At 31.8% G+C, this 15,068-nt stretch overlaps 1 protein-coding gene and 1 non-coding gene across 3 annotated transcripts; both read left to right on the forward strand.

Moving 5' to 3' along the window:
- The first annotated feature begins 1,585 nt into the window (after positions 1 to 1,585).
- On the forward strand, positions 1,586 to 13,262 carry LOC143072032 (large ribosomal subunit protein uL4-like). Of its 2 annotated transcripts, XM_076246801.1 has the most exons (10): positions 1,586 to 1,699; positions 3,234 to 3,408; positions 3,885 to 4,130; positions 4,596 to 4,720; positions 5,447 to 5,576; positions 10,566 to 10,722; positions 11,163 to 11,246; positions 11,628 to 11,790; positions 12,314 to 12,331; positions 13,118 to 13,262. In XM_076246801.1, exons 1-10 carry the CDS (start codon positions 1,697 to 1,699, stop codon positions 13,193 to 13,195), a joined length of 1,179 nt encoding a protein of 392 aa, XP_076102916.1. In that variant the 5' UTR covers positions 1,586 to 1,696; the 3' UTR covers positions 13,196 to 13,262. The 2 variants fall into 2 exon arrangements, with proteins under 2 accessions (XP_076102916.1, XP_076102917.1); XM_076246802.1 differs by lacking the exon at positions 12,314 to 12,331.
- On the forward strand, positions 5,793 to 5,862 carry LOC143073938 (small nucleolar RNA SNORD18). Its single transcript, XR_012977708.1, has one exon. It is a non-coding gene; the product is annotated as a small nucleolar RNA SNORD18 (small nucleolar RNA).
- Positions 13,263 to 15,068: the final 1,806 nt, after the last annotated feature.

Here is a 15,068-nt window from a genome sequence, read left to right on the forward strand (position 1 = left end):
ATCAACAACACTCGTACATTTTTAAAAGAAAGTAACCAAAGATCCTCCTCACTGCAATGCGATTTGAGTCATAAAGGAAATGAATCACAGATTACTTTTCTTAATTCTTTCTGACATGTAAAGCTTTAGAAGACTAGCGATATTATGGTATCTTCCGCGGGCTCCACATCCATACAAGCGATATTTTGGTATCTTCCGCGGGCTCCTCATCCATGACATCCATACATAGATAAACCAGACATGAATACAAACGACTATGCATACAATCAGAGGGTAAAAATGAAAGAAGGAAAAAACACCGATAGGATGAAATGTCATGCACAGGACGAAAAATTACAAACGAATTGTTTAGTTAACTTTTTGAATGTATAAAAGTTTTTATTTCTTCTTCAAAAATCACCTTTATAAAACAAATGCAAATTTATATGCAGAGATAAGATATATTAGAAAATTTATGAAATTGTTTTTAACTATGTTTAAACAAAAATTGTATCATAGTTTTCATCATCATAAAGTATCTTTAAAAAACTGAACTTGTCATGTTTCTTATACATAATTTGATTTAATATCAAGATTTGATCTTTGATTATTTTTTATATGTGTGTGATATGACTATAACACATATATGTGGTATAGTTTCAATGATACCACAATTCTAAGTTCTATCTTACTCCTTTTCGGCTAGACAAGGATTTATAATTTATAATATAATTTGTTCTTGGGCTAGACAATTTAGATCTTTTATATCAGTAAGGAAGAATATATGTATCCCCATTTCGTGTACATATTTAAAGATTGAGAATGAAAATGAGGAATGTGTCAAAAAGACAACAACCATCGAGATGACTTCTGAAGACTGCGGCCGAGGCCGATATAAACGTAATTTAAACTAGGAATAGATTGTGAGCACGTGCAATTGGATTTTTATATGTCTGTTGATATTATGTTAGAGGTTAAAATATGTGTTAATCATCGCTGTAACATGTTTAAATACATGATTTTTTATGATTGCCCCGGAAATAGTGAACCGCAAACAATCCAACCTGTTTAACCAGGAACATATATTTTAACTATATACTATTCCCAGGTTTAACTTTCATTGATGACATTCTTTGTCTTAAAATAATTGAACTGACGTATAGTACATGTGTAACCCATATCCAGCTAAGGGGTTCAATTGAAGTTCACATTAATACGGGTTCACATAAAATTGAATTATAGACTTGCAAGTTCATTTATGAGCTTATATTGACAAATTGATGAATAGAATAGAATAGAATAGAATATCTTTTATTTCCATAAGAGGTACCCTCAAGGGGCATAGTGCATATATATGACAATATAAAGTTACAATTTACACTGTTCAAAATCAGTACAATAAAGCAGAACCACAAAACAGTATGCTAAAGTTAGCATGGTTAGACATTATAAATATTGCGAGTTATTGTGTAGACGATGTTTAGTAAAGCATCGCTATCCTATAATATCATCATTGGCAACTGAGGGGATATGCAGAGCCAGTTTTGAATAAAAACATCTTTACTTTTACGAAGATAGTTGTTTAATGCTGTATTCCTTATTATTTTGGTTATTAGTTGCACGGGAAAATAGTCCCGAAGATATCCATCCGCATCCTTTTACACGTTATCTCGAGCAGAGCGACCACGTTTTTCTGCTCTCACAAATATTATTAAGCATGGTACGAAAACTTTATATTTAACATGATAACATTAACTTGTTGGTCTAAAATGTCAAAATAGTCTTCATTTAAACGCAATATACTAATCGATCTCTTCAAATTCCTGTAATAAAGGACACCGGCATGAAAAAGGGGGGATATACATCGTATCGGGTCACATCGTCCTCATTCAATTGACCACATTTGCACTAAACATGCAACTGTTCAGAGTTATTGTATATGATACACAGTCATCCATCTTGACCATATATTATATTGCACAGTGTTCTGTAGGTGAACCATATGGAATTTTGACCGTTACTTTTATTTTGATATCCAATTTTTGCAATATTAGGTTATTATGTCCCTAACCTGTTATTTGATGTTTATAAAAGTTTTGATATTGAAAACTATTATTTATACTTGATTAAGATTATAAAACACATTGCCCAGACCCCTACAAGTAGTGAAGTATAAGGGTTCAAGTGATTCATACATTTATTGTTATATTCAGCCTTTTTAGAGTAGTCCATTTGCCAATTACTGCTTTGATTTTGTTTTAACACCCTTTTTAAGCTTCCCTTTGTTTATCGTAGACTGGTTCTATATCGCCATTTATCGGACAAAATTTGGTTTTGTCAATGCTATATCGGACAAAATTCGCTTTTGTCAATGCAAAGCATGATCAGATGAAAAGTGATGAATCAGCAGTTTATCTAATTTTTCATGAATAATAACTTTTGGTTACAAAAATACAATGTATTTAACTATTCAACAAATTAATATAAGCAGATAAGAAAAACATAAATATTACATTTATACGCACAGGATAATTTGCTCTTTCCCCTTGCCCAAGACCACAATTAATGACCCTGCTTTTCGTTCTCCACGAATATAGTTCCTTTTAATTAGAGTGTATTTTTCCATAATTTTTTTCATTTCCCTTCCTCACTCATTTCTTAGAGTTTTTGGGGTGGAAATGAAAGAAGAGAGGTGAATTAAATTTTTGAATGTTGTATTTAAACTGATTTTGATATAGAATGAGTGATTATGCCAAGTGCAAAAAGGTAATAATTACATCTCTTGACTTGTCAATAGGGGTATGGATGTGTATTGGCTAAATTTGTAAAAGTGATTGCTTCAATCTTTCTGAATTTTGGATATATATTTGGACTAGTACTATACATTACACACACTAAAAAATTGACAAAAGTGCATGGTGCAATTTTTTTTAAGGATACAAAACGTTATAAGGAACTGATGAGGAATTAATTGTGATCTGTGACTTAAGAAGCTCTCCATTGTCAATAAAAATTTGTCCCTCACAAGGGAGACAACAAAAAAAGAGGTCTCTAATTACAGGGTCAATTATGGGAGTTGGTAAATAGACTATTGGTTTATCATATTATGATAAGATACATTGTACATGTGTTTGAAATTTAGCTTTACTCACTTTACTGTGTTTAATATTGTAGAAGGGATTAACTGGTATGGCATTGTTTTAATCTATTTATGTTGTATACAATATGAATGCAATACTTGCTTGTTATTTTAGGCTGCCGCAGCGAGACCATTGATATCGGTGTACGGTGAGAAGGGGGATGCATCGGGAACAAATGTCACCCTTCCAGCTGTCTTCAGAGCACCAATCAGACCAGACATTGTCACCTTTGTACATGCACAAATGAGATTCAACTCCAGACAGCCATATGCTGTTAGTGAGAAAGCTGGTGAGGGTTTATTAATTAGATGCATCTTCCAAGAATGAATTTCAATTGTAAAAAATAAAACTTCAAAGACTAATCAAATAAGTCAGTTTTGCAAAACGTTCCATTTGAAAAGACTTTGGGAAGGTTCCAGTTGAAAAGAATTATCAAAGCTATTTTGGATGTCTGTTTAGAAATGTCTACTTAAAATTGAAAATTTGGAATTGATTGTTAACATGAATTTTCAAATATTTCATGTGTAGAAAGCTGAAAGATTTGTAATGACTTCTTTCTATAATTAATATAAACCAAGATATAAAGTTATAAACATTTATTTTTTCATGCAAGAAAAATGTTTTGTTTCCGATATATATATAACAGGTATATATCCTTATTCTCAAATACCTTCTGCACATCTTTGGTACAGAGATTAATACATAGGACTTTAAAAGTGGAGAAAATGTAACATTTTTAATATATAAATATCTTGTATAATTTAGGTCACCAGACTTCAGCTGAATCTTGGGGAACTGGAAGAGCTGTAGCTCGTATTCCCAGAGTCAGAGGAGGTGGTACTCACAGATCTGGACAGGGAGCTTTTGGAAACATGTGTCGTGGAGGTCGTATGTTTGCACCAACAAAAACATGGAGAAGATGGCACCGTAAAATAAACACTAACCAAAAAAGATACGCTATCTGCTCAGCCATTGCTGCCACTGGAGTACCTGCTCTTGTTATGTCCAAAGGTAATGTTATCCTGGAGTTTTATCCTTTCTTTTATGCACTAAATGCAGATGCTATTATTGCCCTAAAAATCTTAATATATTAAAGATTACAAATTCATTTTACTTTACACATACCAATGAAATTTGTGGATGGAAATAATATAATATTACCATACTAAAAGTATCAACCGAAAAAAGCCATCCATTTGACAGGCACAGCTTTGATAAGAAAAAGTTGGTGGCAGTCAACTGTGTAAGTGTTCAATACATAATCATGGTAGTTTATATCTATAATGCTAGAACTATTTGAATGTTTTCACTGCAGTATAAAACCTACAAAACTTATCAGAACGAAACTTAGTGACATAAGATTGATCCAGCAACATTCTTGAAAAGAAGTTTATATCAGCATGGTACGAAGCCAAACTTTTATAATATGTGATCATAGGAGGGAGAATTTAATCTGTGACTGTATTTATTCTGTAGGACACAAAATTGAGGAGATTCCAGAGGTCCCATTGGTGGTCAGTGACAAAGTTGAAGAATACAAGAAAACAAAAGAGGCTGTTGCACTACTTAAAAAAGTTAAAGCCTGGAATGATATACAGAAGGTAACTTCTAGAGTGACAATCTTAATTTTGTTTGTCTATATCTTTTTCTAGCATGATAATTATTAACAGTATAGAAATTTACATAAAGAAGGAAATATGTTTCTTGGGTCATATTGATGTATAATCTAAATTATAACTATAACCATAACATAAATTAAACCATTTAAGGCAACCGTCGTGAAGATTTTACATCTTCACGACAATATCTAGGTTTAGTGTCTGAACAGTTGCTTTATGGCAGTTTGCTCTGAAGTGATTTTTTTTTTGCTTTTGTAAGAATTACAATTGAAATATGTATATTAAAATGTTTTCAAATAAACCACTAAAGAATATGTAGAATATTTTTTATAAAGTAACATGTTTTGGTGCCAAATTTTGGTCATTTGGCCAAATAAAAAAGTATGTGTGGTTCCAGTTATATCTGAAAAAAAGTTGGGGTAGGTAGGTAAGGATTTCTTTTTATTTTATGTTTTTTTTTTACATTGAGTCTATGGGTGCAACATTCTGACTTTAACAGTGCTTAATGAAAAGACAATAAAATATATAGGGTAGGCTGTTTTTGAGGCGAAAAATTAGGGAAGGTAGGGTTACTGGAACCACACATATATTTTTATTTGGCCTTAAATTGTACTTTATCATTATAAGTCATTTTGTATTCCCTCTTTACTTATTTCATAAATTATATAATTCTTTCTGTTGACAAACTTGGGAATTATTTATTAATAGGTCTTAAACTCCAAAAGATTCAGAGCAGGCAAAGGTAAAATGAGGAACAGAAGAAGAATAATGAAAAGAGGACCCTTAATAATTTATAATAAAGACAATGGAATTTCCAGAGCTTTTAGAAATATACCAGGTAAATTTTGAAAAAGTGATATAGATTTAAGAACTTGTAGATGTATCATGGCAAAGTTGATCACCTGCCAATATACACTGGTTGAAGAATTGAACAAAATTAGTAATACTATGATGACAGGTTAAATAGTCCATATTTCTGAAGCTGATGGACTCTAAATGTATAGCTATTTGTTGATGAATGTTAAATATCTTCATATATTCTCCTTACTATTTAGTGGAATGATGATATGCCTTGGTCCGTGTTTCTGATAAACTAGTGACGTTATACAGGCTTCACTGACCACAAAATTAGTACAGATGAATATTTATAAGTGAAATATTTTATGGAAGAAAGCATTATTCAATATTTTAAAATTTAATATATGCGAAATTAGTTGTGAATCCCTATTAAAAGACAATATTATTGCTTAAGATAACAATTTTCATAGATGATAGGTCTTTTAGTACTAAGTAAATTGTATTCAATTCTTTGTCTATTCATGTCCTAAAAATATATTGATATGCATTTCATATTTGTTTGTAAGTTTACTCTACTGTCAGATAAGATTGGAAGAATTTTACCAGTGATAACTTTTATATTGTCTCCCAGCAATCAGTATCAAAGGAGTAGGTCCAGTAAGACCCCTTTTTGGCCCAAAAATATAGCAGTTTTACAAAATTGTTAAAATGTAAACTTTTAGTTATTTATTGGATAGTAGAATGGTGCTGCTACATAAATATGGGCTGTTTTTGACAATACAATGCACATATATTGGGTACTAGCACCATTAAGTCATGCTAAATTACTGAAATCTTAACAATTCCAGCATTTTACTTAAATTTTAGACGGTTTCCGTGTAAAACGAAAGTGGCCGCATTCGTGTTCATCCAAAATATTGAAATGGAAGTTGTATTTAATGATAATACATAACATATATAAAGATTGAGGATGAACACGGATGCGGCCACTTTCGTTTTTGACAAAAACCATCTGAAAAGTGACATTTTTTCGCATATTTGGTAGATTTTTCATATTTGAGCTTTAATCGGATCGTTTTTAATGACTAATAAAGTTAAAATCTTTCACATAAATTAATAGAATCATATGAAAAAGACACTTAGTGTTTAAAAAGTGGTCAAAATCTTTCGTCAGATAAAACTGAAATTTGAGGCCAAAATCGGTCCTTACCGGACCTACTCCTTTAATCCAAAACACATTAATCTTACACAGGTGTCCCTGAATCATTCATACTTCATAAGATTATTGGTCATTTGGGTTAATTACTTAAAATTAATCTTTACCTTATATGCAAACATCAAATAATGGAATTCTGTGCATTCAATCAGTGATTGATTATTGAAATACTATGGTGATTTTTAATGGGTATGATGATTAGCCTTTGGTCCGTGTTTCTGATTGAACAATGACTTTACATAGGCTGGACTGACCACTTTACTTCAACATGCTGTTTTGTCTGTACTGCATTGAATCTTATATTGTGACCCCAAGCCTTTGTAAAATATTTCTTCAAAACCTTCTCTGGTTAGATACCTGTAAAATGGTTGTAATCACACTGAGACTGGTGGACAACATACTTGTGTCCTGTCGCCCTGAACTGAATATGAATGAGTGGATGATCTTAAGCTTGTCTACTCTGATACTTTAAAATAGCATTGGATTATTTTGGGAATGATGATTAGCCTTTGGTCCGTGTTTCTGATTGAACAATGACTTTACATAGGCTTGACTGACCACTTTACTTCAACATGCTGTTTTGTCTATACTGCATTGAATCTTATATTTTGACCTCAAGCCCTTGAAAAATATTTCTTTAAAAACTGTCTCCAGTTAGATACCTATAATGCAAGACTGAGACTGGTGGACAGCATACTTATGTCCTGTTACCAAAAAATGAATATGAATGAGTGGATGATCTTAAACTTGTATATTCTGATGCTTAGCAAAGGATTTTTTGGGAATGATGATTAGCCTTTGGTCCGTGTTTCTGATTGAACAATGACTTTACATAGACTTGACTGACCTCAAACCCTTGGAAGTATTTTTTCAAAACCTGTCTCTGGTTACATGAAGATACCTATTATGTGAGATGATTATATTCATACTGAGACTGGTGGACAGCATACTTATGTCCTGTAACCCTAAAATGAATACGAACGAGATGAGGATCTTCAACTTGTATATTCTGATGCTTAGCAATGGATTTTTTGGGAATGATGATTAGCCTTTGGTCCGTGTTTCTGATTGAACAATGACTTTACATAGGCTTGACTGACCACTTGTGCTACAATGCCCGTGTTGGATTTAAATCTGGTATTGTGACATTAAACTCTTGGGAACTATTTCTTTTAATTTATCTCATGATAGATGCTTGATATATATAAGGTCCAGTTGATGTAGAATAATGGTGGTAAATTTACATGCAGACACCCTGATAAAATCGTGTGTCCTTAAAGCAATCCTTAGAAGATCCAACATGCAGAGGCTGGCCTGACAGCATACTAGTATTTTGATAACCAATAAAAATGAATGTTTACCTGAAACTTGTGCATATATTCCCAGGGATCAAAACTTCTCTGATGAATAGAAAAGGATTGATATGGGTATGATGATTAGCCTTTGGTCCGTGTTTCTGATTGAACAATGACTTTTCATAGGCTGGACTGACCACTGGCACTTAGCTTCAGTACCTGTTTGTTGATAATACTGAATCTTGTACCTTGACTTGAAACCCTTGGAAACTTATTGTTTTAACATTTGGGTCATCATAGATTCCTTTTTATGCAGACATTATACCTATATCATGTATATATACCTATATCATGTATATATAGAATACAATAATTGTAAACTAATTTATTGAGACAGGCTCCTCAGCATAATGGTGTCTTGACCAATAAAAGTTCAAAAATGCAAAAATGTCCTGATTACCAAAAAAAGATCTGATTGAGTGAATGAATTTAAACTTTTTGTATGTTCTTCATGTTCTTAGAATACAAGATTTATCTAAAAGAAAAATGCCTTGCTATGGAATTTTATGGGGATGATGATTAGCCTTTGGTCCGTGTTTCTGATTTAACACTGACTTTACATAGGCTTGACTGACCTGGCACTTTGCTTCAGTGCTTGATTAGTTGATCACACTGAATCTTGTATATTGACCTTAAACCCTGGGAAATTGTTTCTTAAAAATGTGTGCCATCATAGAAGTCTTTTTTAAGTAAAATGTCTTATTATACCTATACATAATATAATCTACTTAGTAAATTAGCTTGTAGAGACATGCCCAACAGCCTACTGTTGTCTTGAGCAATAAAATACTTGAAATTCCAAAATGTCCTGATAACCAATAGAAGATCTGGTTGAGTGGATGAATTTAAACTTATTGTATGTTCTTCATGTTCTTACAATACAAGATTAATCAGATAGCTAAATGCTTAGATTTGGATTTTTTTGGGGAGGATGATTAGCCTTTGGTCCGTGTTTCTGATAGAACAATGACTTTACATAGGCTGGACTGACCACTTTGCTATATCATCTGTTTTCTAAATCATTTGATAATTGTGCCATGTAAGCAATCTCTGGGCTTCAGTGCTCACAAGATTTTTGGATATTTGATGAGCATTTCTTTTATGTTTCTGATTGAACTTTGACTAAACATGGGTATCATTTACCATATTTGTACCATAAGATAACCAATAAAAGTGTTGATTTTTTGTAACTCTTTGCATATTTCATTAAAAGAATATCATTCTGATAACCAAATACTTGGACATAAAATGTTATGGGAATGATGATTAGCCTTTGGTCCGTGTTTCTGATTGAACAATGACTTTACATAGGCTGAACTGACCACTTTTCTTCAAAGTTCTGTTTTGTCTATACCATATTGAATCTTGTATTATGATATTAAAACTTGTAAAATATATGGGTCATGGTCAGGGGTTGAATTTAAGCTTTTTAGTGTACTGGCCAGCCAGACCAGTGGACTTTAGATCTACTGGTCCGGCTAAAAATTTACTGGTCCTGCAAAAATGACATTCATTTGATAACCACTAAAAGATATGACAGATGTTTAGTTTTATTTTTCTCAGCTGCTTTCCTCTTCTTTATTCCAAAAATAGCACCCCCAACACCCTAAAAATAATTTCTCAGGTTTATTTTTTTGTAAACAAACCGAGATACAGATGCAATCATTGATTTTAACGAAAAATTTCTACTGGTCCGCCAGACCACCAGCTGACAAAATCTACTGGTCCGACACAAATTCTACTGGTCTCGGACCACCGGACCAGCGCCAATTTTGACCCCTGGTCATGGTAGAAACTTGTTTGAATAAATGATCATTCTGATAACTAAATGCATAGCATTGGATTTTTTTGGGAATGATGATTAGCCTTTGGTCCGTGTTTCTGATTGAACTATGACTTTACATAGGCTTGACTGACCACTTTGCTTCAAGGTCTATTTTGTCTATACATATTTGTACCACATTGAATCTTTTATTGTGACATTAAAATGTCTGAAATAATAACTTAAATAAATTTCTCTCATAGTAGATATCTATTGTGTAGAATTTCCTGTCATACACGTATAAGTGTTGTAAATAAACATGCTTGGAAAGTCTACAGACTAGACAGCATAACCAATTAAATTTCTATTTGAAAAGATGGTTCTAAAATTTTTGAATATTCTTAGAATACATGATTTATTTACATACATAACAAAGTGCTTAGCAATGGAATATTTTGGGAATGATGATTAGCCTTGGTCCGTGTTTCTGATTAAACAATGACTTTACATAGGCTCGACTGACCAATTTGTCTTTGCTAGCAATAATTTAAGATACTGTATTATATCCATAGCCGTTTCAGTTGTTTCATCAAATAATTCATTGTCAGCCCAAGGATTCTTTGAGGATATGCCCATGATATACCCAATAATACATCTGTTGACAGGTATCATATACATGTACTTTTTCCATTTCAGGAATAACATTGATTAATGTTCAAGCATTAAACCTTTTAAAAATAGCCCCTGGAGGTCATGTTGGTCGATTCTGTATTTGGACCGAATCAGCATTTTCCAGATTAGATAAATTGTATGGTACATGGAGAAAAGTTTCACAAGAAAAATCAGGTTACAAGTAAGTTTTTGATTATAAAAAAAAAGATTTCAAGTTTGTAAATGTTTTTGGACAGATGCACACAAAAGAATGTCTTGTTAAAATATTTTTTGTTTATTTTGTATTTGACTTGGTAGGACATTAATATATGTTTCTATGTACTGTATTGGAAGACAAAGCAAAAAGTGTAGGAATGCTCGGATAAATAGAAATGTGTTAATTAATGAATGATAAATGAATTCTTTGATATGCAAATTGATTTGTATATAATTTTTTAGAAGGATACATATATATAGAGTTAATATGTACTGTCGAAAATGATGAGCTGCCATTGGTCCGTGTTTATGACATCTTGTGATCAAATATTGGCTTCACTGACATACTTGTTATTGACATATTTATATCTTTGTTTTAATTTGAAATTTGAGTTGTTTTATGTATTATTTGTTGTTATGTTGCAGTTTACCTATGCATAAAATGACCACAACAGATTTATCAAGATTATTGAAGAGTGATGAAATACAGGCAGCTATTAGGGCACCAAGGTAAGTTATAATCATATTGAAGAGTGACGAAAAATTAAAAGTAAAACTTGTGTATAGTTATGACACAGCTTCTAAATTCCATGAATCTAAATTCATGTCTACATGCATATGTTCTATTGTAGGATAAATAATTTGTCAAATGGTCAGCAAAAAGCTGGAGGTCATGAAAGTCATGATCTTTCTAAATGTTATGTGTAAATGCTTTCAATTGTGAATAAAGTGATTTTTCTTTCAGGGTCCTAGATTTATTTTAACTCAGTAAAAATGTCTTCTTTATTGGTATTAGATTGTTAAACATCTTAAGATATAAAATTTATTTAATTCTTGGTTTTATTTGATGTGGTTTGTATTGATCATTGCAATTGTGTTTTATTTTTGAAGACGTACTGAAAATAAAAGAAGAGTATTAAAGAAAAATCCACTGAAGAACCAACGTGTAATGATTCGTCTTAATCCATATGCTAAAGTTATGAATAAAGCTGCTAAAGATATAGAAAGAAAAAGGAGAGATAAAAGACTTGGAGTAGTTAATGAGAAGCGAGGAGTAAGTATAAATTCTGATAATTGGGAAAAAAACGACATAAGAGGAAAACTAGTCGTACATTGACAATGTCCTTTGGGCTTTCATTGAAAGTTTTCTTATTTGCAATTTAACCACAACTTGTTGATACTTGTTAGGTTTTTAATAAATACCTAAAGCAATGGTTGAAAAAGTATGAACTGGGAAGTCTGACTTTGAAAGATTTTGTTTCAAATTGGTATTTATAATAGGAGATTGATTGTCCCTTTCAAGTTCTTGTTTTAACAAGGTTGGGGTATAGATATGATTCTATAAACTGAAATTCATTTATACAAGATTTATACACTATACAAATAGCTGAGCAATTTTAATTTTAAGATGAAAATTATTAATTTATGAGAATGTTGTTTAAACAACAATCAGTTTGTGTTCTTTGTTCAAATTAGTTACTTTGAAACCTTTTCTTATTGGTCACAAAAATACAATAAATTATATTTGACTATGATTTAGGTAAAAGGAAGTACTCACCTATAATATTGACTTTCAGATAAAAGTAGAAAAGAAGGTAGTCATGTTCTATAATAATTTAAATATTTATTTAAACTTTTAAGTTATTTTTGGTTTGTCTTATTCTACAGGGCAGTCAGGTTCTTTTATAACTTTTTTTTTTATTTAAACATAAATTGTTTTTAGTTTGACTTATTTTACAGTTGAAATATTGATCAACTTGTAGTTTATTCATTTCTTTAAAATCCCTCTCACCCATTCCCCTTTAGCTATATTTTTATTTTAAAGGAGCAGTGAATGAACCTTTCTTTTTATTTGTTACTCATAGTATTTTTAGTTTGTGTACATTTATTTATCGTCTGATAATTATTTCAGGAAAAGGTATTATTTGTTATGGATGATCTATATTATTACATGTTTTATCAGTTGGGTATAATTTGTGACATATGTATGACTAAATCAGCATTTTCTTGGATTTTAATTTTGTAAATCATTTTACAACCATCCAACATATGGATTATTTGTCCTTCAGATTGAACACCATAACTGCTGGGGAAGTTTGCAGTTTATCAAATATTGTATTTGTAATAGTGATCCTTTTGTCAATTTTATAATATTTCAAGACGATGAAGGTCCCAAAAAAGTTGAGACATTTCAGTAATTTCTTGTGCTTTATGCCTATTAAATACAGATCCCTTTCTGGTGCTAATTTCAGTACACTTTTCAACAATCCTTTATGCATAATACTTCATTCACAGTTACCAGGTTATAGCATTTTATGATGCTGGATTACATTGACAATTGTGTATTCTTGGATTGTAATGATGTTTTTTGTTGCTTTTAGATTAAAGATCCATCCAAGGTTAAAAAGAAGCCAGCAGCCAAAGGAAAGCCTGCAGCTAAAGGAAAGGCCAAAAAATAGACCTAAAGTGACATTTTACAGGCTTTACTAGTGCTACTGATAAAATAAATTCAGTCTCTGATCACAATACTTCTTACTTATAAGCCAAACTTGTACCACCACTACCAGAAATGGCAGTATGTTCTGCATTTTCCTTCTCTGCCTCTATATCCATCTGTAAATTTTTGTTCCATTTTTACTCTCCTGTTTTATGGATGATTTGATGTTGGTATGGAGTCTTACTTGATAAATTATTTTTATGGGCAGTCTCTTGTTTGACAATAATTTGAATTTGAATTGGTATAAAATTTTTATTCCCTGGATAAAAGACTAGGCTATGCTAGTTGACTTGATGCTTTGCCTTTGAAACATATTCATGGAATGTATATTTTAAAAGCCTCTTGATTGATTTTAGAAATTCTGTTTGAAAAATACCAATAAAGCTATTTCTTGATTAAGCATCTCTGAAGCCATCAGGCTACGTAGTAAAACTGAACTTGGGCAGTGATACTGCTATTCATTTTATGGTAAACCTGTATTTCATTTATTGGATGAAGTAACATCACAAAAAATGTGTCCTCAAAGAAATAAATTGCTACAAATATACCAGTACCTTAACATCAGCACATGTATATGTGTCTGTTCAGTATTTAGTATTTTGTCTGTTGTTTCTTTTCATTAATAATGAAAGGAGATACAAGGTAAACTTCAATTAGACTTAACTTGTTACCCCATTTTATCATAATAAAAATACATGTATGGAGATTTGGTATGATTGCCATTGTGACAAGTATCTACCAAAGATGAAAGGACAAGGATTATAAAAATCTACAGGACCTGCAACAAGCTTTTAAACAAAAAACCTAACTATGGAGAGACATAAGCTATTATAACTGGCCAATTAATCACTGCACTGCAATAATTCCTGGCTCATTTTTGGAAAATGACGCAGTCATTGTTCCATAACTGCCGACCTGAACTTCATTACATTTCTCTGCCTACCGCGCTTGGTTTCGTATTTCCTATTTTCCATACAAACTGGAATCTGCTTGTGTTATCATTATGCATCATTGTGTAGTATTAATTCAGCCAGGACCCAGTTTACACTGGTTTTTGCTTGTATTCCACTACACTCGAACAAAGTGTTGTAGTTTGACGGGAACCAGTTTTAAAATTTGTAAACTACAAAACGTAATCGGTTATTGTTCATTCCGTTTTGGTGTTTCATACCGACTTATATGGTTTGAATAAGCTTAAGACCCTTCAAACATTAATGTGATAGGTATATTAAAGATTGTTTTACAAAAGGATTGAACTGTTTTACTTTCAAAGTCGTACTATAGGGATATCTGTCATATACGGATTTCCACTCTCACCGGTTAATTTCTTCTTTTACACGTGCTTTGGAAACTTCCTGTTAAATCGCAAGTTTTAAAATTGTTTTTGAGTGAATTAAACTTATTTTAACAATCATGAAGCGTTCCAGAATCATTTTAAAGCAGTTTCTTCTTCTCTTTGATGATGGAAAATAGGTTTTCTCAAGAAAATACCGCAAACGATCGCAGAGGAATTGAAACGTACAAGTCAAGTCGGCACCTGGTTAAATTGGCATCTAGTCAAATCGGCACCTATTCGACGTCAACTCGGCATCCAATAATATTTGTTATAATATTTTCTATTCAATTAATTAATTACTGTTACCAAGTACATAGTGAATATGTTGTTGTGTATTTTGGTAAACCACGAAACGAAAGTGAATACATATGTATGTAGTGTATAAAGGTAAACAACGAAGCCCTTACAAAAGCTGTTGTTTTAACAATTAGACAATTTGTGTAATTGTAAAAACAAGTCAATTATTAAAATAAAATGGAAAACTATGAGTCCCTTTCAA

The sequence above is a fragment of the Mytilus galloprovincialis genome, chromosome 4 (assembly GCF_965363235.1).
Source record: "Mytilus galloprovincialis chromosome 4, xbMytGall1.hap1.1, whole genome shotgun sequence".
Lineage (NCBI taxonomy): Eukaryota > Metazoa > Mollusca > Bivalvia > Mytilida > Mytilidae > Mytilus > Mytilus galloprovincialis.

Coding starts and splice junctions, on each gene's coding strand:
- LOC143072032 (XM_076246801.1), top strand. Junction 3,409..3,884: donor TGCTGTTAGTGAGAAAGCTG/GTGAGGGTTTAT, acceptor TGTATAATTTAG/GTCACCAGACTTCAGCTGAA. Junction 4,131..4,595: donor TGCTCTTGTTATGTCCAAAG/GTAATGTTATCC, acceptor TTTATTCTGTAG/GACACAAAATTGAGGAGATT.